General features: G+C 38.0%; 3 protein-coding genes across 8 annotated transcripts in view; 1 reads left to right on the forward strand and 2 right to left on the reverse strand.

Annotated features, from left to right (window-relative positions):
* Positions 1-8,883, forward strand: PIGB (phosphatidylinositol glycan anchor biosynthesis class B). The gene is made up of 12 exons (XM_032123416.1): positions 1-139; positions 223-355; positions 598-715; positions 1,349-1,453; positions 1,600-1,730; positions 2,332-2,472; positions 2,879-2,930; positions 3,366-3,577; positions 4,800-4,864; positions 6,629-6,839; positions 7,594-7,774; positions 8,390-8,883. Exons 1-12 carry the CDS (start codon positions 16-18, stop codon positions 8,519-8,521), a joined length of 1,605 nt encoding a protein of 534 aa, XP_031979307.1. The 5' UTR covers positions 1-15; the 3' UTR covers positions 8,522-8,883.
* Positions 1-14,500, reverse strand: part of UNC13C (unc-13 homolog C) — a 405,035-nt gene that overhangs the window by 283,948 nt on the left and 106,587 nt on the right. The window lies entirely within an intron of this gene.
* The window catches only part of CCPG1 (cell cycle progression 1), a 22,728-nt gene continuing 16,366 nt past the window's right edge, over positions 8,139-14,500 (reverse strand). For 2 of the 5 annotated variants that reach the window (XM_032123411.1, XM_032123412.1), the window contains exons 8-10: positions 13,260-13,381; positions 10,800-12,208; positions 8,872-9,612 (exon numbers count right to left, since the gene is read on the reverse strand). In XM_032123411.1, the coding sequence (XP_031979302.1) occupies positions 9,435-9,612; positions 10,800-12,208; positions 13,260-13,381 (1,709 nt within the window). In that variant the 3' untranslated portion in view covers positions 8,872-9,434. The other 3 variants (XM_032123414.1, XM_032123415.1, XM_032123413.1) reach the window with 3 other exon arrangements.

A 14,500-nucleotide genomic window follows, 5' to 3' on the forward strand; every position in this document is an offset into this window, starting at 1 on the left:
CCCCCGCGGTCGCGCATGCCCCGGCGGGTGGAGGCGGCCGCGGCACTGCGGGAGCGGATGCCGGGGGTGGTGCGCCTCCGCAAGCGGCGGTCGGTGCTGTACAGCTCGGCCGGCAGGGCCGCCGCGCAGCGAGGCGCCGGTAAGCGGGGGAGGGGAGGGTCGGGTCGGGGGGCAGCCAGCGGCCCCCGAGGGACCCGTGACGGACCAGTCTCGCCCCTGCAGGTGCGGCCGCGCCAGCGCCGCTGCTGGCGCTCGCCCTGGCGCTGCGGACGTTCAATTGCTTCCTCGTTCAGACCAGCTTCGTCCCGGACGAGTACTGGCAATCGCTGGAGGTGGCGCATCGCATGGTCTTCAAATATCCTTCGCCTGCCGCGGCCCCCGCGCCCTCTTATCGCTGCCCGCGGGCCGGAGGGGACGCGGCCCCCGCGGTGCCATGGGCGGGGGAGCGCTCGGGGACGGCTTTCCATGTAAGGTGTTGGCTTGACCAGCAACAAACACCCCACCGTTCTGGCCCAAGCGGGCAGAAGGTCTCGACCGAGATGTCTCGGGTGAAACTTTTCGTTTCAGTTGGTCATGATCTGTCCTTAATATTCATAATTATGGTTACCTGACTTGGGAATGGACAAGTAGCCTAAGGGGCTACTCGTACCCACTGATCTTTGCAAGCATGTACAAAGCATTACAGCTGCTGGCTAAGGATAATGTTCAGCTGCTGGTGAGTATAATCAAAAAATGCGCATCTGCTACTAAAATTCAATTCTAAAGCCTTGTATTTAAATACAGTATATTTTTATTTTTGTCCAGGTAAAATGCAAAGCCTTGAGTCTGGCAATTAGAGATACGTGAGCACAGAGACCCCACTGACTTTCATGGGGGCAGAACTCATTCATAGATCTCCAGTCACAGCGCTGATGCCTGTGACTGCAGAGGATTGATTATTCTTGGCCTCCATCAATGTCTTGGAGTTTCATACTGATTGTGTTTGCAGCTACATTATAATTGCCCAGTGGTTCAGTTTTCCAAAGTGTTTAGCAATGTATATTTGTACTAAACTCACAACAAATAACTAACAACAGCTCCTTTTGATTTCTATTGGAGATGAATGGCAGATAATTCTACTTGCCATCTCTGAACACTTTCAGTTGAACTTTAGACATTTTTTTTTTGGCAGAAATACTATCCTTACCCAAGGACCTTACTATTTCATTTGTTAAATCATAGAAGGCTATAAAGAATATTCACTAATTCACTATTTTCTTACCTGAACAGTCATTCAGTAATTCAGTAGTGATCTCCTAAAACTTGGAATTTAACTTGGTTTGTTCCAATTTTCTCTCTGCTTACACAGATCTGGGTCCCTAGGCTTGCACAGGCAATGCTGGCTGCTTTTGCTGATGTGAAGCTTTACTCACTAGTGCAGCACCTTGAAAATTCAGAAACAGCAAAGTTTGTGGTGAGTCACAGCCTTTATAAAATTATGCATGTTAATAAACAGTGGTTTTGCAGTGTAAATAAGAACAAAATTTTAAGTCACACCTTGATGAATTACCACCTTCATTTAGGAACTTGTTTTAATGTGTTGTTCATAATTATTTTCAGTTCTTCTGCCAGCTCTGTTCCTGGTTTACATGGTACTCCTGTACCAGAACTCTAACAAACACCATGGAGACTATTCTTACAATTTTTGCTCTTTCCTACTATCCGATAAAAGGTTCCAAGATGGGGAACAGGTGAGAAACTTCTTCCTAGCAGTACTGATGATTTTTGGTTTGGGATGACACCAATCTACTGATACTGTTTAAAATGATAACTTTTTTTCTTAACATGTAAGGCAACCAAAGCCCCCTCATTCATGTAGCAAGAGTTCTGTCTCATGGAAGGAACACTCTGGTATTTCCTCTAAATATTTTTTTAAGGTTATGTTATAGCTGGTATGTAAAATTAACTATTCCCCAGTTTCCTCATGCAGAGTGTGACTTTGTGGGAAGCTTTATTTTAAACTTTAAAGGACTAGAATATGTAGTAACTTGGGAAAAGATAATAAAAGCTTTTTTGGGGTCAGATATCGGTGAATTTGTGGTCACAGTTTTCTTTACCACTCACTATTTTAAAGTACGTACCTCTAGTGAGCAACTCCATTGCTAACAAAGCAATTCTAGAGTTGCAGCCTTCCAAGCAAAACAGGGTTTCTGCACCCAGAGAATAAAAGTTACTTCCAGTATGAAAAAGTTTTGGCCAGAGACATGACAGTTGTTGAAATGTCACTGTCTGCAAAAGAATTGACCAGACCTTTTGATAAGCTTCTGGGTTTTTTATGTTTCTTCCTTCTAGCTGTAAATATTTAGCTTTGGTAGCACTTGCAGTTGTTGTTCGTCCCACTGCTGTTATCCCGTGGATGCCTCTGGTCTTCAGTCATTTTTTGCAAGAACAGAGAAAAGCAGACCTTATCCTACAGAAGTGTATTCCAGTTGGGTAAGTTCTTTCTGAATTTAACTGGGACTGTGCACAGCTACATCTTAAGATTGGTTTTACCACTGCAAAGACAGACAAGCCAAAAAAGCTGATATCATGTAAATAAAAAAGAGAACAAATAGAGTCCTTTTGCAGAAGTTTAAGGAAGTGGCATGTTTTTTTTAAACTGTTATATATGCTGCAAAAAAGCACTAGGAAAGATTTCATGATGGTGAGATATGAGCAGCATTCCAGTTTAATCTGGGATTGTGTCAAGGATACCAGGTGATGGCAAGTAGCCACTGTACAAGGGCCATGAGTATGGATAATCTTAAAAATACTAGGAATAGGAGTTTTGGCAGCTATCTGGAGAAGATACAAAAGCAATTCAGGCAATATCAGTGCAACGAACTTTCCATTTTTGCAGATTGGTCACAGTAGGAACCTCTTTAATAATTGACCGTGTGTTTTTTGGTGAGGTAAGCTGTTTTAAACTTGACTTATTAGAAGAAGGTTGGGGTTTAGTATTTTAGCACTGATGGATGTTTCAGACTTGTCTGACTTTTCTTGTTTCTGTGACAGTGTCTGGGCTGTGATCTCTAACTATATCCTAAGCCATAAACCTTTCAACACTGACTTCTCAGTTATTTCAAATGATGGACTGCTACATCAATCAGTCTGCTCAGTCCTCAACAGTTATCAACAAACTACAAATCTACACACTTCTGTGATAATTGCTGAATACAGGAAATCCATGATGAGTCTTAGTGGAAAAAAAACCCCTGAAGTAGGAGTAAAAATGTATCATTTAAGGCCAGCGATGACTGTAGTTCAGTGCAGCTGTTGGTTCTGACTTTGGATTTGTGTTTAACTTCCCCCTCCCCCCCCCCCCCCCCCCCCCCCCAATCTCCCAGTGGGTACTGGTTCAGCTGAACTTCTTGAAATTCAACGTGCTGCAGAATTTGGCAACGTTTTACGGCTCTCATCCTTGGCATTGGTACTTCACTCAGGGACTCCCAGTCATCTTGGGTCCCCATCTGCCTTTCTTTATTCATGGCTGTGTGCTGGCACCAAGAAGGTACTGCATCTTTCTACTGGCAGTGATTTGGACAGTGCTGGTGTACAGGTAATCCCTCCTAAGTAGAACTACTGCCTCTCACTGGTTGTGTTCTTTGCAAAGCTCATGTCCCCTCCAGAACAAAGCAGCATAGTATTCAGGTTAAGTGATAGAAAACTTGAAACTATTCAAATGCTCTAAGAAATGCAGTCAGTTACAAAACTGTTTCTAGAATTTTGTGTAATACTGCTTCTTGTATTGGCACCAATATGTATCGTTAGAACTGATTAGACCTTTAAAGAATAAAATAATTCATCGTGAAATGCAGTGGAAATTGAAAGAAAAAAATCCCCAAACCAACACTCAAGCAGATGTTTAAGCAAAACCAAAACTAGTCAGAAAACTGTATTCACTAGAAGCCTGTTAATGAAAACACCATTTCATTTGGTTCTTTAATGCATATCCAGTAAGGTGAGAGGTTCTTAGACCTCTAAAACTTACTCCATTCACAAGTTTACACACAGCTCTTAACTATCATAAGGCTGTATGTCTCATTTTAAGCTCAGAAGTCTAAGAAAAGGTAAGATTTTTCTAAAGCATCAGAATTAACTGTAGATTAAACAGGAGAGACACTTTCAGACAAGAAAAAATACGGCAAATAAATAAATACAAAGCAGTAAATACTATTATACTCAAGTAGTAATAGACTACAGCAAAACAGTAGCAAGACCAGAAATGCCATTTCTTCTTACACTCCAGCTCAAAACTGGAAGTTGGCTTTAGGATTTTTTTACCTTCCTTAGTCATTTGATTCCCAGGACATGAGTGTTGCAATAATCCCCAAAAAAGCCCCAAAAGTTGGCATGGGAAATTGTGTAATGTTGTATTAGCAGGGGCGACTGTTAATTTGCTAGATACAAATGGGCACTTGAATTTTAGCTTTTCATCCACACTATTTATTGTGTCTTATTACAGAAAACAGATTGGTGAAGTACTGGCTAAATTACATCTAGTTGTCAAAGAACCAGACCACTTAATTGTAGTAGCCAGGAATTTTTTCCAGTACTTGGTTTAAACTGACCAAATAATCTTAATTCTAGTATACTTACTAGAGTATACTACTATGTTCTTAAAAAGCGACAACTTGGATTTTTATTCTTAACTGCTTCAATACCAAAAGCTTCTTAACACATGCACCTGCTCTTCGAGTCCTCTGTGCTCCTAAACACATTTTGTCAACAGAACTGAAGCACTTAAGTTTTGTGATGTAGCATTGTATGTTTTATTACAGCACACTGAGCCATAAGGAATTCAGGTTCATCTACCCAGTACTGCCATTCTGCATGATTTTTTGTGGTAAGCATTGGTTTCAAATGTCTTGCAACCTTATCTGGATATAACTTTTACCCAGAGAGAGACTGTTAATGGTTAGTGTAGGTATTTGACAAAGGATTCTTAGAATTAGCCTAGCCTTTTCTTACAGCTAGTTAAAAAGAGAAAGAAAAAACATGAGAAGGAGCGAGTGACCATAGCACAGATAGAGAATCCTTAGCAAAAACATGACAACTGTGTCAGTGACTCCTAACTTTTCAGCATTGCCCCCTTAGAATGAATCTTTTTCCTTGCTCCTTTGTACTATTCCTCCACACAGTACTTTCAAATATGCCTGACAAATGCCTTTAATTATGCAAGAAAAAAATTAAACTACTCTTTTCAGATGTTACAAAGATTCAGATGTTATAAATAAAGATTAAAACTTCTGGAACATGAAGCTGTATAGCTTCAGTTTAAATACAAGTTCAAAACTGATGAATCACTGAACACTGTAGTTTTCTTTAACCTATTTTGCTAGTCTAAACAAAAGTACATCTTATTTCAATAATTTTGCTCTCTGCTAAAATCAAATACATAATAAGCCTTGGCATAGTTCACTAGCAGCAGGATGAACCCGTTCTACCTTACATGCAGAAATATTCCAATCAAACAAAAAATACTGAATATCCCTCAGCTTTCATGTCTGTAAGGGAATGAGGTCATCTATACAATTATCAATTCATTATCATCCAGTTGGACACTTAAAAAACTACAGAAGTTACTTCTGATCACTCCATGGTTACGAAGAGGCCTCAATTGCTCAAAACATTATAAAATAAAAGCAGAAAAAAAAACCCCACATAAATTTCAAAGTAATTTCCAAGCAGACAAACATAAGCCAAGTGTGTTTCTCAAAAGCAGTAAAAAAAAAATGCCCATAATAGAATGTTACCAATTTTATTTAAACCACAAACTGATTTGTGGACTTCATCCAAGATACAATTTGGCAGAACTGACCAACTGAAGACTAATTTGCTTGTTACTGATTTCTGGAACATGCCTTGTAGCTTGTTTTCTGTGATTCAGTACAGGTGTCACAAAGCTACATAAAATATTTTTCTCATGATACTGACAAGCACATGACTTGAAAAGGGTTTTCAGACTGGCTGCAACATGAAGCTGGTGTCTGTGCCGTGTTCATTGTCTGTGCCATCTTCATCTAAGGGGCTTCTGCAACGATCTCCCCCCAGAAGAAATGCCTTTTCCCATTATTAGCTCCTTCAAGAAAAGTGGGGGAAAGCGGCGGTGATTGGACATGGGAAAAAAGTGGAGGAATACGCTCTTTCAAGGCCAGAAGCTCAAACTTTAATAACAGTAAAGGAATGCTGTAGTTTTCAGCATTTTGGAGAAAAAGAATACCACAGCCATGCATGTGTAGTTACCATTTATTCTGGCTCTACCTGGACTTGCATGAATCAGAACACATCAGTAAATTGCCATATATCATTCGTCCAAACTATTGAATGGACTGTTTTTCACTAGAAGAAATTAAAGAGACAAAGCACTTCATATTTCTGTACTTGAGGAGACAGATGGGGGCTTAAGATTTACCTTGTTAAATCCAAAAATTAAAAGGGCCAAGTCTAACCTCTGAATTTCCATTCAAAGAGTAAAAACTCAACACTGTAGTAAAGTATCTCAAAGCAAAGTATTGTTATTGACTGAGTAATGGTTTCCACTATATTAGGGTACTTTCAAAAATCTGTGAATTGTTTATCTCCCAAACTTACTGAAATGTTTTTATAGGATATTCTTTGAAACACCTGAAGGCATGGAAGAAATCTGCAGCAAGTTTCCTGCTCTTATCCAATTTACTTCCAGCCCTGTACACAGGCTTGGTTCACCAGCGAGGCACTCTGGATGTTATGAGTCACATCCAGCAGCTCTGCAATAACCCTCACCAGTCAAAAGCTTTTGTCTTCATCCTGATGCCGTGCCATTCTACTCCATTTTACAGGTATTAATAGAGTTAATAGTGCACTACATTAAAATCCAAACACTTAATCAGAAATCAAGATTTCTTTTTTCCGAGGCTTAATAAATTGAGGTAGATAAATGTATTTTTGTTTTGATTTTTCATGCAGTTCATATAAAGTGAATAGGGGACATAAGCCAAATGCTTATAGCACAGAATAAAATTCAGTATCTAAGCTTTATTCATTTTTGTAAAGTAGCTTTGTATGAGGATATGCAGTAAGTCTAACAACTTCAAGTATGTCACACTGCTTCATTATGGTAACATTTGTAGCAGAACTAAACACTAATTGTTACAATCAAAATGAAATAATTTTACCTTTACTTCTGCTGATAGGCAGTAAAGAAATGTAATTACGACATAGAGTGACTGAGGTCACTGCAAAAGGTTAGCAGTAGATCCTGGCAACTAAACAAAACGTTAAAGCAGATATAAATAGTGAAGCTGATATGGAAAAGTACCTTTTTAAGAAACCGATGTTCTGTAGGTGGTATTTTTATTAAGATAAATGTATTTTCTGTTAACTGCTAACAACAGCGTCCCAGCAGTTTGGAGCTGAATCTGCTTGTTCTACATTGCTTTCATATGAAGTACTGAAGGGAAGAAACTACTACTGTGAGGGAAAAAATTTAATCTTTTGGTTTTGACTGAGGTATCTTTTAAAGTGATGAGTCATTTCAAATCTCTGATACTGGTCAGTTTATCACAAAATGTGTGGTTTTGGTTTTCTCCCTAGTCATGTTCACTGTCCTCTAAAAATGAGATTCCTTCAGTGTCCCCCAAACCTAACTGGCAACGAGAGCTACGTTGATGAAGCAGATGTGTTTTATTCTAACCCACTTGGCTGGCTGCATAAGGAGTTTGACAATGACACGTTATTACCCAGTCACTTGATTCTCTTCAGTGTGCTAGAACAGGTATGGTAACTGCAAGCTGAAACAAACTACTTCTGAGGATAAGTTACAAAATAAATTAGGGAAGCGTGATAGTTAAAATCTTTGAAAATTGTTGTCCACAACTTTTTAAAACACAGCTTATATTAAAATTGAACCCTCTACTCTGTAATAAGAGTATTGATATGTTACAGTGGGGATAACATTGATATCGTTCCAGTAATATATATTTAATGTTTACATATGCCCTCTCCTCTGTGCGAATTCTATGCACCACAAAGTAATGTTTTATGGAATTCTTCTCAATCCATATTAAAACAAATGTGCCATTTGTTCCCAGGAATTGCACTTTCAAGTAAGGAACAATAAAAAGCAAAACCACCTGCAGTCACAGTACCTTTTAACCCCTCAAATCTTTAATGAAGATCCATGCACTCAAACAACGGTGGCTGGTGAATATCCACACCGGACAGAATCAAACAGGATAGGTACTTCTTTTTCTAGCAGGCTTTCCTAAAATAAAGGATAAAGCTTCCCAGGGACAGTTGAATTGATAGTTTTCAGGAGACTTTGGAACACTATTGTTATGCTTCCAGCTGTATTTTCTTACTGTGGAAATTAATTTATGTTCATTTACAGGAAATATCACCATTTCTAGCTTTAAGGGGCTATGAGAAAACAGCCACTGTCTTTCATACTCATGTACCTCAAGGACGAGTTGGAAGCCACATCTACATCTACAGGAGAAAAACTGAAATGAATCATCCCTGAAGATCAGTGTCTAGACCTCAGACCTAATGAGATCAGTTTTGCATAGCAGTAGCTATGCTTAGAAGACCTCGTACTGCAGAAAGGAGAGAGCAGTGAGCCTGAAGCTGGGGAAGTCAAATCGGAAGTCCCATTAGGCAGCCAGTGGCTGCCTGGAAACACATAACCCTCCTCCTGAAGGCAACTTGAGTAGCAGTAGGGCAGGGTGGGGTTGCTGATCTTCCTTACAACACTAGAAAACATTGGGAAGACCAAAGTTACCATATGAATACTTAAGCAATAAAATACAGACAAGGGTGGACCATTTTTATGGAACTGTACAGCTGTGCTGAGTTTGTTTTATAAATAAAGACTTTTACCCACAATGTCTCTTTATTTTTCTTCTACAATATGCAGATATGCAAGACATTTCAAGTGTTTAAATCAGCACACTGATTAGAATGTAGCACAGCAAATTCTTCACAATTCAACAGGCTCTTGAACCACCCCCCAAAGACAGGAAGCAAATATAAGGTTACAAAACACTAGCAAATACATTACCACGATGTAGACCTATTTTTTGAAGGATGAGATGAAGTTAGTATATCAAACATTGGAGTTAGTAGTTGGTACATTATGCATGGCTCAAGCTTTAACTACTCTAATGGAATGCAATTAAGCATATTTTTCATACACAGGTCATTGCATGCCTAGTTTCTGCAACAATACTGCTGGCACCCAAACTATCTTCACTTCCAAAGAACAGTTAAAGCAACAGTACAGAATATGCAAATTAGAAAGCCTGACTTCTGCCTGTTAACAAAAATGTGTAAAAATCAAATTATTCAGAAAAAACCTTGCATCTCACTGCTTTGTTGAAAAACTATCAGTTTCCAGAGAGTATGTGAATTTTAATCTTATTTTTAAAATAAATTACTCAATATTTTGGATCAAAGGGTAGTTGCCCCAATTCTATTTCAAGATTTGCCATGTATCTTCCATTAGTGCGACCATGTTTATGCCATTTACCTTCTCTTTTATTACGGTGTTGGTACTTCTGAGCTTGTTTTTCGTGTCTGGAATTTTCAGTTTGTGTAAAAGGTCTTTTAGGTCGACTGCAAGGAGTAAACAAAAGCTTATTACTACTAAAAGCATTTTGAAACACAATTACATTTTCAAGTACAGCTTTTAGCATGCTGAGGTTCAGGGAAAACAAAATTAGTATTAAGTAGTCCTTTAGCTTGTAAGAAAAATAGAGGAGGCATTTGTTTGTTTAAATCATCAATAAGATGGTGTATATAAAAGAAATGCTTTCTAAAAATAAAAAATGCAGCTGCTGTCACAAACTTCTGTATAACACTATCAGTAAAAGAATTTGAAAGGGTTTTTCTGCAAACTGAAATTCTCACAAATTAGGTATTTAAAAATAAAGTTCACTTAACAGTAAATTAGGAAGATGGACTATAAATAAAATCATAAACCTTATGTGTTTGCCAAAACCATATTAAAAAGGCTACTGGGTAGCTGTTAATAGGACTGTCACCCTCATGGTTCAGTTTTCAATAAGAGAAAGTGCTACCTCACGTAATATTTAGTAACCCCAAAGTAGTTAATAATTCAGACTTCCAGCTGCAGGAAAAGGTATGAAATGATAAATAATTCAAGTGTAAATCTGTAAAGACCTGAGAACACCTTTAGATCCAGGAAAGGAACATAGGAAACAATCCACACCAAGGGCCATTGTAAGCAAGTCTGAACAAAATTTAGGCAGGGTCAGGATCTGAATTAAAGCCTGCTGTGTGATGAGCTCTGCTCTGGGCATACAGACTGACCCAATATTACACTGATCTACAGGAGAGTAGTGAAATGTATCTGCCAGAACAGGACTCGGAGACACCTCAAATATACTAAAAACCTCATTCAGCAAAGAACAGCAAGGAAGTCCTAGTTAATTCTCCAAGAGAGTTGTTCATTCCATCAGATGGGCAATCAGAGCTGTTCAGTCTAAGGAAATCCTACTGGCAGTTACAGTTTTCTAAAGAACCCAGCAGAAACATCAGATTGTGCTATGTACACACACAAAATTTATGTAAAACGTACTACAGATCCACTTTATATAACACAATCTAATATTGCCATTAAGTCCTTCAGAAATTCTTTTAGCATATGTGTGTATATATATCTACACATACACATACATACGCATACCTGCTCTAAGACAATCCATTACAACAAGGACATTAGTTGTCTTTATGAAAACCACTTCTTTGTGTTACCAAGTTCGGGAAACATGGAAACAAACCTGGGTCCATACTGGGGTGAATTATCGTGACGGAAGTAGTATCCGTAGACATACTTGTCCAAATCCTCAAAAACCTTTTCATTATTACTTTGGTATTCCTTCATATCTTCCAGGTAATCCTTGACATCATTAACAAAATCAGTGAACAGCATCTGGTCGTGTATAAATAATCCATTATGAAAAAACTTATTGATAAAATTTTCTAGTTCTCTCCAATGATGAAAGTTATGTACAACTTGCTGCAAATACTTTCTCATTAGCCGATTAAATTCATCCACCCTGATGGGATCCGAAACTCTATTAAAGAGACTAATGAATTCTTGATGAGCGCATTCAAAAATACCAGAGCAGCCCTTTAGGGCAAACTGATGTTTTCTATTACACAAATGATCATTGAGACATTTCTGGGAATTCGAATCTTTTTCAAATGCTGTAAAATGATGTTTTCTTCCATTTCTGGATTCTTTTGGCATGTGAGGTCCCCTGTAATGCATGTGCTTCAGATTCTCGTAGGAGTTATGGTCTCGGTAAAAAGTTCGAGCTTTCTTGCTTGCCTCATATCTTTTATCACTCGATGACTTCTCCTTTTCATCAAAGATGTTTTTTGTGGTATCTTTGAAGTGTCTGAACGTAGACTTTACAGAATCAGAGAATTTTTTCAAGTTTTCTTTCACTGCTTCTTTAGCCTGCTTAATCTTTTCTTTATGGTGTCTTACAAACTCTTTTGTGGAATTTTTCATAGCATCAAAAGTTTCTTTAACTGAACCAAAAAACGTCTCCTTTGATTTCTTTCTACTCTTACTTTGCCCTTTAGCACCTTTTTTTTGTCCATTTTCATTAATTTCTTCTTTTTCAGTTTGGTCTTTTGCTTCAACATACAGCTTCTCCCATAAGTCAGAGCGTTGTTGCTCAAAGTTTAGCTTTTTTTCCAGTTCTACCAGTCTTCCTCGCAGAGTTTCTATTTCTTGATTTTCTCTTAATGTCTCATCATCATCAGTAGCACTGTCAGGTGTTTGACGAGAACTTAACTGTTCTAGTTCTTTTTTCAGAGCTTCTGTAACATGACGTTCTTTGTCCAGTTCTCGCCTTAACATCTGTGCCTCTGCAAAGAGTGTTTCCTTTTGCCTGAGAAAATTGCTGTTTCTTTGCTTTTCTTCTTCCAAATGCTCCCTTAGTTTCTGATTTTCTATTACAATAGATTCAGTGCTACTACCTTTATCTTCTAAGTTTCTAATTTGTTGTCTTAGCTTCCTTAATTCTTCCTGAAGTGAGGCCAAAGCTTTTTCTTCCTTCTCTAGAGATTCTCTTAAGTGCTGATTTTCTGCAGCAAGATTTTTTTTTTGAGAATCAAAGGATTTCTTCTCCACCTCAGTAAAGGTCAAACATGTGGCAAGATCTCCCTTGAGTGACTAAAAGAAACAAAAAGAAAATAAGCAAAAATACTACAATGAGAATTGTAATACTAGCTAGAAAGATGAAAAACCAAGGTAGTTCAAACAGAGCTTACTTGTCATTTTGGATGCAGTGAAACATGCACAGCAAGATGCAAAAATAGAGCTGGTTTGTTTATCTCAGTTCAGTTTGTTTATCACACACTTTGTTGGCAACAAAGACCATGTGAGAAACTCCCCCTTCCAGCCAGAGGTCATCACCCCTCACTTGTATTGATTTAACTAGCTAAAGGATAGTCAGTTGGGTACATGAACTGCAACATCTTAAAAGGAAATCAAAATGTGCATGTTTGCTGTTGATTTATGTTCAGCAAACTGGATTTACAGATCACAAAAATAAATTAGCAGAAGCAAAGGCATTTAGCAGTTGGGGCAGAAATTCACACACTGATTTTGAACCAAATTCGTTGCTGAAAATACATGTTCATGTAACTATATACTAACAAAAAAGGAGCTCCCCAGTCTGTTGGCATCATTGACAAGCTCTAGAGCATACTGAATTAATACTGAATTACGTACAAATGCTGCTAACAGCCACATAAAAGAAAACCTAAAAAAAAAAAAAAAGACGCACAAAGTACTCCCTAATCTTCTCTCTGGATGATGTAACAGTAAAAAACGAGAAGTACAGGTTAAGTATTTAAAAAATTAATAACCACTGATAATTTAGAAAGCAAATTCACAAAACCTGTAGGTTCAACATGTTTTTACAAGCATTTTCTATTTCAGCTGTCTTCATCAATGACAACCCAGCACTATATCACAGGGAAACAGTCTCCGTGTCCAGATAACTCCTAGACTACAGACATAAACCCCAGTATGTTTAAACACCTTCCAAGAGCAAATTCAATCAACATAAATCTTTGTCAAGAATTCAGGGGAAAGTTCTCTGAAAGAACTTACTAAAGACAAAAATTTCATGGGTTTGTGTGAGAAATTAATTTCACTTTGTGTAAAGTACACACATAATGACAGAATTATGCAATGACTTCCAGCTAAGCTCACCTACCCCCACTTTGTGGTGCACTTGATCTCCACGCTCTTGTTGGCACTGGTAAAGGTCATCTTTCATATCTTTTAATTCACGTGTCTTTGTCACCAGCTGCTGCCGTTTCTGGATCTGCACTGTACCTACAAAGATAAAAAAGTTTCTTTCGATAGACTAACTTAGAGTAAGCAGTTAGAAGAACAGAGGAATCTAAACATCATCTTAATTCTCTCTGCAAATTCAAAAGCCTTTCTACCTTGCCATTTCTGCCTAGTCCTTACCAGTAACAATTTAGCTGTAGCAAAATTGTTTCTTCCAATGATAAACAATTTCCCAGACGCAAAAATTTGCTGCTATACTGTTTTTTCACTACTAACAAATAAAGCAATTTTGTAACACTACATAGAAATAAGTTAGATCCAAACCAACAAAAGTTATGCAAGAAAGAATATGTGTGACTTCTTTGTAATCTTTTTAGTAACATGCAAGTCAACCAGGATAAAAGGGAGGCTGTTGGTCCATGCTTTATCCACTTCAGAACTACAACCTTGGCTGTTAATTGAAGTTACATGAATAAGAGGGTTTTAGCACAGTATTTAAATTTTCATGCAGAAATACAATCATTACGCACTGCTCGCAAAGCAGCAAGTACTGCTGGCCCTGTCTTGTCCTTCTTATCCATAAGCAAAGGCTGCAGAGTAAGCAAATATCCTGTTTTTCAATTGTCAGACAAAGGCTGAGACACCCTGGTTTTCAGAAAAAGTATCTTCGCTGCACTAGACACCAATTCTTTTTGTCAAGAACAGCTTCTTGACTGGTACTTCCTTAACTATACACCTGGTCTCTAAATTCTAACGCTGATGTAGTTTTTATATATTTGCTTTTAAGATTCCCTTGAATCGACTCTAGAGAAGAAGGCAACAGCAATTTTTAGGTATTTCTTTCAAGACCAATGGAGCATATTCAGAGTTCTATTCCTGTATTTAAAGGCAGGAGGAGACGTATTGTTAAACAGAAGAAATACTATAAATACACTTACAGTGATGAATGTTTTGTGCTTTCTTAATTTTTATTTAATCTATTGTCAAGTGCGACCTTAAAAAAAGACAGTTGTATATTTCACCAAGTTGAACTTCAATAGTTCAATTCACTTAAGGGATGGCAATGTTTTTACAGCAACAATTTTAAGTCTGCAGAGTCCTAGTAAACACTTACTGGAAGCACAGATCCCTTCATAAATGAAATATACTGACAGTAAACTT

This window comes from Corvus moneduloides, chromosome 13 (assembly GCF_009650955.1).
Source record: "Corvus moneduloides isolate bCorMon1 chromosome 13, bCorMon1.pri, whole genome shotgun sequence".
In the NCBI taxonomy this organism is placed as follows: domain Eukaryota; kingdom Metazoa; phylum Chordata; class Aves; order Passeriformes; family Corvidae; genus Corvus; species Corvus moneduloides.